General features: G+C 50.6%; 1 protein-coding gene across 1 annotated transcript; it reads right to left on the bottom strand.

Moving 5' to 3' along the window:
* Window positions 1-3,095: 3,095 nt before the first annotated feature.
* Window positions 3,096-6,173, bottom strand: LOC118356133 (collagen alpha-1(I) chain-like). Its single transcript, XM_035723224.1, has 3 exons — window positions 5,500-6,173; window positions 4,647-5,447; window positions 3,096-3,114 (listed from the first exon to the last, which is right to left on the bottom strand). Exons 1-3 carry the CDS (start codon window positions 6,171-6,173, stop codon window positions 3,111-3,113), a joined length of 1,479 nt encoding a protein of 492 aa, XP_035579117.1. The 3' UTR covers window positions 3,096-3,110.
* Between the last annotated feature and the right edge of the window lie 1,224 nt (window positions 6,174-7,397).

Below are 7,397 nucleotides of genomic sequence, written 5' to 3'. Positions count from 1 at the left end.
CCGAAGGCAGACGATTAACCGACTGAGCCACCCAGGCGTCCCTTAAAAATAATTTGAATGTAAGTTTATATAACTTAGCTTGAAATAATGGTTATGTTTAACAATTGGCTCACAAATTCCTAAAAATTAACAACTGCTGTTTGAGAGCTGGTCTCCAGCACAGCGCTGGCTTTATCACTTAACAAAACCCTAAAGTCCATCTGTTTCTCTAGAGAGTCTAAAATTTATACTTTGGTTATGCTGGGGCACCAGAGAACTTTGTATTTGGACCAAATAATTCCTTTAGGCTGAATCATATCCGAAGCCCCTTTCCATGTTATGAGAATCCCATATCCTGTGAGGCAGGGACTCCATCCCAAAAAAGAAGCCAAAAATATCCCATACTCACTTCCTTTGCAACTCGGTGTAGCCACGTGACCCAGCTCCTCCAGTTAGAGAGACCCGGTGCAGTGACGTGAGGGGGATCCCCTGTGGGGGATCCATTATGCAAGTGGCAACAGCCACATCCAGGGTCCAGATGCAAGTCTTAGCAACGAGCACAGTCAGCTCTGCGGCCCCCTGAGCACCTCCCGCTGTTCTCTGCCCTGACCTTCCTTCCTGGAAGTTTATCCTTCCCCCTCTTTCTCTATAATTCTACTACATGTTGTATCCCTCAGTAATACCTTGTTTTGTTTTGCACGGTTTGGAACTTCACACAGACGGAATCATACAGTAGGCATTGTTTGGCCTTTTGCTCAACACTGTTTCAGAGATTTGTCCATATTGTTGCTTGCAGCTGTAGCTCATTGATTTTTTTACCCCAGGGGATTATTCCATTGCATGAACACATCACAGTTTATTTACCCATTCCACTGCAGAGGGATAGCTGGGCTGTTTCTCGACTTTTTCTTGTTCATCTCTCTTGCTGTATTTGGCTAAGGGAAAAAGACAGAGCTCCTCTCTGACAGAGCCTGGAAGGAATACAGGGTACATCTCAGTACCGCTTGGCTTGGTTTTGTATAGGGCATAAAGAGGTTAAAAAAAATGGTCTTTGTCACCTTATATCTCAAAACTTTGATTTCATCATGACCCAGAAAATCAAAGCAAGGCCTAGTGAAGCGAGGGGAATTACCTGGAATTGTAGCAGTTTCAAAGACATGACATGGCAGTGAAGCCAGAGGACACAGTGACAAGCATGGCCTTTCATCACGGATGTCCGTGAACGGTAAGGTTGGAAGCACCAGCAAGGCCCAGGCAATTATTTACATCCATATAGAAATTTGAAGACATACTGAAATGTGAAGAAGTCTGGGAAATTTCTCAGGGCAACCAGCCTACTGACCCAGAAATATTTGTTAGGTGTCTACTTTGTGCAAGGCATTCTATCAGGTATTGCAGGAAGTACACAGATGTTTACAAGATGCAAGAAAAGATATTCTAGACCTTAAAGAGCTTATATGTTGACTGTCACTAGACACAGATACAAGGGCATGTGTGCTAAGGCCAAATGAATGGCTAGGAACATAACCTCTGTAAGCTTTCTGCTTTACCCTTGGATTGTGACCTCTGTGAGAGCAGGGACTGAAGCAGTTTTCTTTCTTTTCTTCCTTCTTTCCTCTCTTTCTCCCTTTCTCTCTCTCTCTCTCTTTAAGACTTTATTTTATATACTTGAGAAAGAGAGAGAGAGAGGGAGCACAAGCAGGAGAGGACGGAGGGAAAGGGAGAAGCAGACTCCCCATTGACAGGGAGCCCGATGCGGGACTCGATCCCAGACTCTGGGATCATGGCCTGAGCCGAAGTCAGATGCTTAACCAACTGAGCCACCCAGGAACCCCAGCAGTCTTTCCATCGTGTCCCCACAGTTTGGGATGAATGTGTGAATGAAGTGTCTGGAATCATCAGGAAAGACTTTGTGGAGAAGACAGGTCTTTTTAATTTATTTATTTAATTTAAATTAAATCAATTAACACATAATGTATTATTAGTTTCTGGGGTAGAGGTCATTGACTCATCATTTGGATATAACACCCAGTGCTCATTTCATCACATGTCCTCCTTAATGCCTATCACCCGGTTACCCCATCCCCCAGCCACTGCTCCTCCAGCAACCCTCAGTTTGGTCCCTAGAGTTAAGAGTCTGATGGTTTGTCTCTTCTGTGATTTCATCTTATTTTATTTTTCCCCTGCCTTCTCCTATGACATCTTTTTTTTCCTTCTTAAATTCCACGAGTGAAATCATATGATAGTTGTCTTTCTCTGATTGACTTATTTCGCTCAGCATAATACCCTCTAGTTCCATCCATTGTTGTTGCAAATGGTAAGATTTCATTCCTTTTGATGCTGAGTAATATTCCATTGTGTATATGAACCACATCTTCCTTATCCATTCATCTGTTGGTGGACATCTGGGCTCTTTCCATAGTTTGGCTATTGTGGACATTGCTGCTATAGACATTGGGGTGCAGGTGCCCCTTTGGATCACTACGTTTGTATCCTTTGGGTAAATACCATAGTAGTGCAATTGCTGGGTCGTAGGGTAGATCTATTTTCAGTTTTTTGAGGAAACTCCATACTGTTTTCCAGAGTGGCTATACCAGCTTGCATTCCCACCAGCAGTGTAAGAGGTTCCCTTTTCAGAGAAGGAAGGTCTTGGTGGGAACGCTGAAGGGAAGCACTGACTCTGAATAGTAGGAAAGAGGATATGGAGTAAGTAAAGGGGCTGGCCCTTGGAATTGGGGATTGGAGAGGGAAGGAAGCCAGGCTGTAGCCAGAGCTCTTCAGGGAATGAAGTGGGGGGATGTCTGGAAGGGTGGGGTGGGGCCCCAAAGTCAAGCTCCTGAATGCCAAGTTAAGGAGTTTAATTTAATTCTACAGTTAGTGAGAATAACTGCATTGCAGTACATTTAGCAGGGGAAAAAACTGTTTGGGAAGATTTATGTTTTAGAGGGATGCAAAAAAGAGTGTGTTTAGATAGGTGCCAGAGAAAACTGGGATCCCTATCTCTAGCTTGGTTGGGGCTTACTTGCACAGTAGCGTTGGATGCCCAGGGGTGGTAAGAAGGGACCACCCTGATGCACAAGCACTTTTCAAAGTAGCTTCATAGCTTCTGCTGTCCTTCTGGCCAAAGCAAGTCACCTGTTCAGGCCCAGATTCAAGGGGTGGAAAATAAACACCATTTCTCCTCTCCCTTCCCTTCTTCCCTTCCATTTCCTTCCCTTCTTTCTTTCTTTTCTTTTTTCTTTCTTTCTTTCTTTCCCCCCCCTCCTCCCTCCCTCCCTTTTAAAAAGATTTTATTTTTTGACAGAGAGAGACAGCTAGAGAGGGAACACAAGCGGGGAATGGAAGAGGGAGAAGCAGGCTTCCTGCTGATGCAGGGCTCTATCTCAGGACCCTGGGATCATGACCTGAGCCGAACGCAGATGCTCAATGACTGAGCCACCCAGGCGCCCCAACACCACTTCTTGATGGAAGGAGGGGCAACACGGCAAGGCAAAACAGGAGGCTATAGGGAGGGGTGAGGTCTGGCCATTTTTGAAGCCTCCTACCCTGGGCTAAGGGATGAAGAAAACATAAAGTTCTACATGCTTGGAGGTTGGGTTAGAAAGAGCAGAAATACATGCACCCACTTTGTGGAACACGCCTAAATACCTTTACATCTTAAAATCTGATCTGCTTACCCTCTGATCTGGAGAGATAACCCAGAAGTTATGCAGAGCATTTTGGACAAGTATTTAACCCAGCTCTCAGAATCCGGGTGTCTAGAAAAACAGACTCAGATACTTTGTCTTTCCCTGGTTCTTTTGGATTCTGAGACATTTTAAAAATAAAAGTGAACACTGCATTAAGCAGTTGGAAGCATTCCTGGTTTCTAATCAGCCTATGGCTGCAGGGGCACTCCCTCAGAACAAACCTCATGTTCTGAGTCCTCCCACTACCAACAGTTTACAGCCTACTGCATCATAAGCACAGTATATGGGGTTGACACGATTTTTGGAGACCTTAAAAACATTTTTTTTTTGAGTCATGAAAACATTTTTAATTCAAAATTGCAAAAGATACTGAAAAATCTAAATGCACATATATCATTAAAATAATTTGAAAGCAATTTCTAGGTATTTTTACTTCCTTAGAATTTTCGATTAGAGATGGCCCCCAAAATCACACAGCCAATAGCAATTTAAATGACTTCTTTATAGTCAAATAAATCCAAAAGTAAAATGATAAATATTCCTTCAAACTTTTTTCATGGCAAGAATCCAAAAAATCCAAAAAAGATACTGAACGTACCATGGGGATGAATGACCGTGTTCGTAGGTCTGGAGGTCCCTAATATAAACGTCTGCTGAGGGTCTCCGGGGGTCGTAAAACACCCCGGGGGCAGGGAGGCGACTCTACCGAGTTGGCAAGGGCCTCACATTCAGGGCTATCTACGCTTCCCGAGCGGGCAAACCCGTTAGCAGAGCCACAGAAGCCAGGTTCCAGGGGTCCGCCCAAAACGTGTCCGAAGCCAGTCCTTCCTGGCCTTTGACCTGCTTTGGCCGAGCCCAAGTTTTCGTGGGAGACCGGCTTTACCCCGCGCAGTGCTCTGCCGGCGGGGCCGGGCGCCGGGCCACGATGATTCCCTTCTGCCGGGAACAACTGCACCGAGACTGTGGCCGGCCGCCCACCTGCCACTGCGACAGAGGGAAGAACCCGTTCCAGCAAACCGACCCGCGCCCCGTCCCCACCGGGCCGGGTACTGGTCCTGACAGCCTGGCTCCGGCCTCCACTTCCTGGGGGCGTGGCCCCGCCTCCTCTCCCCGGTAGGCCACGCCCCTCGGCGGCTCCCGTTCGCAGACGTCGCGGCGCGCTTCTCTGACGCAAAAGCGCCTTCCTCTGACGACGTCAGGTCCCGCCCCAGCCCCGCCCCGCGCCCGCCCTCCGCAGCTAGAGCGGCTTCGCCTGAGGCGGCGGCTGGGGCGGCAGCTGAGGCGGCTGAAGCGGCTGAGGCGGCTGAGGCGGTCGAGGGGGCCGAGGCGGCGGCGGCGGGGGTCGCGGTAGCAGACCCTGCGGACGGCGGCCCGCTGTCAGTCCGCTCCCGTCCCGGACCGGCGGGCGATGGTGCGGCGGAGCGCGCGGATGCGGGCGGCGCGGCGGCGGGCATGAGGGAGGATGGGGGGCAGGACGAGGTGTCGGCGCGGGAACAGCACTTCCACAGCCAAGTGCGGGAGACCACGGTGAGTCGGCCCGCGCCCCCCGCCCCCTCCCGCCCCTCCCCCCGCCGCGCCCGGCGCCCCCCGCCCTCGGTGCGGGGTGCCCCCTGCCCCTGAGCCCCCGCGCCCCCCGCCTCCTCCACGGGCCCCCCGCCCTCGGTGCGGGGTGCCCCCTGCCCCTGAGCCCCCGCCTCCTCCACGGGCCCCCCGCGGGCGTGCCCCCGCCCTGAGCCCCCGCGCGCTCCTCCACGGGCCCCCCGCTCGCGGGCGGACCGCCTCCGGGCCGGAGCTCCGGGGGGCGCAGCGCCGTGCCGTCGGGCGGGCGGACCTCCCGGCGGGGAGCACCTGCGTGGTGCCCTCGGCGCCCTTCTCGGAGCGCGCGTCGGGACCCGGGGGCGGGCCCGGCCCGGCCGCGGCGCGGGCTGTGCGGACTGCCGAGCGCCGTTGGCTCAGCCCTGCGGGTTTGCGTGGGGAGCCCGGCGGCGCGGGCGGCGGCGCGGGGGCTCCCTGTTCCGTCGCTGCGGCGCCGCCGGGACGTCCGCTGTGGTTGCCTTCCGCCGCGCGGCGCGGAGTGTGCTCGGCTCTGTGTCTCGTACCGGCCCGGGGCCCGTTGTACGTGTTCGCGTCCCCTCGCCCAGCGGCCGGCCCGCCCGTCAGCCCCGCGCTCCGCGGCTGGGAAAGCTCTGCCGTGGCGTTGCCTCCTTCGGGCCCTTCTGGACCCTGCAGCCGGGGGACCGCCGCAGTCGTAGCTTGCGGTCGAGAGCGCTCTGAGCGAGTGGCCGTGTGGCTGTAGCCGCTCTCCGCCCTCGCGACGGGCGCTCCGGCAGTCCCCGGCCTGGGCTGCAGCGCGTCGTGTTTTCTGGTGCCCGGCCGTGTGCGCCTCTGGTCGGGGCTGTGCCTCGGAGAGGGACCCCTGCCTGCCGGTTCCCGGGTGCGCGGCCGCGGTGCCCTCCCGCAGCTCCGCGCCGGGCCCGCTGGCTGCTCTTTGCCGACGCTCAGCATGTTCTTCTAATGTAAGCCATTGCAGTAAGCGTCTCATATTTAGCACAAAAACTGTGTTCGCACTTCCCTGACGATTAATGAATTTGAGTACCTTTCCATATACTTACGGTCATTTGCCACTCTTGTGAAGAAGCATCTTCAAGTCTTGTCCCCATTTTTAAATTAGTCCTTTAATCTCTTAAATATTGATTTGCAACTTTTATGTTTTCCGAATAGGATAGTTTGGTCGAATATATGTATTGCAATTTTTTTTCCATTTTGTGGATGCTTTAACACTCAGTGATATATCTTCTGATGAGAAATTCTTAATTTTCATATAGTTCACTTTAACAGAAATTGTTTTATGGTCAGTTCTTTCTGTGTCTTGTTTAAGAAATCTTTGCCTATTCCAAAATTATGAAGGTATTCTCTGTGTTTTCTTTAAATGCTTTATTGATCCTCTCCACCCATTTAGATCTGCAGTTCATCTGGAATTTATTTTTTGTGTATGTTTTGAGGTAGGAGTCTTTTTGTTTCCCCCCACCTGGATGTCCAGTCGCTTTAGCACCATTTAGGACCTTTGTCATGACTTAGGTAACTATAATCGTGGGGTTTAATTTTGTAATCCATGCTGTTCCATTGAGCTATTTGTTTTTGGCTTTACTTTTTAATTAATTAGATATTCTGTCATTTGGATTGAGAAAAAGACTCATGTTATAGTAGCCAGGAGCTTTATTACCTTTGCCACTCTGAAAACGACTTAGTTTTGGCACTGATTTTAAAGTTCCTTAGTTCTGCCCCTTGTCACCCCAGCTTCCTCTGAGCCAGCACCTCTGGGTGGTGAACGTACTCCACCCTCTACAGAAGCTGTGCAGAAGTGAGCACGTTCACTGGGTTTCCCGTCTTTGGCATTCTTTTCTCAAATTATTCATATTTAGAGTGAACATAGATACTTGAGTTTTTTCTAGGACATGCTGCCAATTCTTAGTTAACTCTTTTTGGTTTTGCCATGTAATGCTGTAAGTTTTACCTTTCTGATACAGTATACATCGCATGTGGTTAACATTTTTAAGTGTACAATTCAGTGGCATTAAGTACAGTCACATCTTGTGCAACCGTCACCACTGCACATCTCTAGAACTTTGCTGTTATTCCAAGCTGAAACTGTCCCCATGAGTCATTAACTTACCATTCCTTTCTTCTTCCGGCTTTTGGTAACCACCATTCTACTTATGTCTCTATGAA

The sequence above is a fragment of the Zalophus californianus genome, chromosome 12, assembly GCF_009762305.2.
Source record: "Zalophus californianus isolate mZalCal1 chromosome 12, mZalCal1.pri.v2, whole genome shotgun sequence".
Taxonomy (NCBI): domain Eukaryota; kingdom Metazoa; phylum Chordata; class Mammalia; order Carnivora; family Otariidae; genus Zalophus; species Zalophus californianus.
This window is presented reverse-complemented; position numbering and strand designations above follow the sequence as displayed.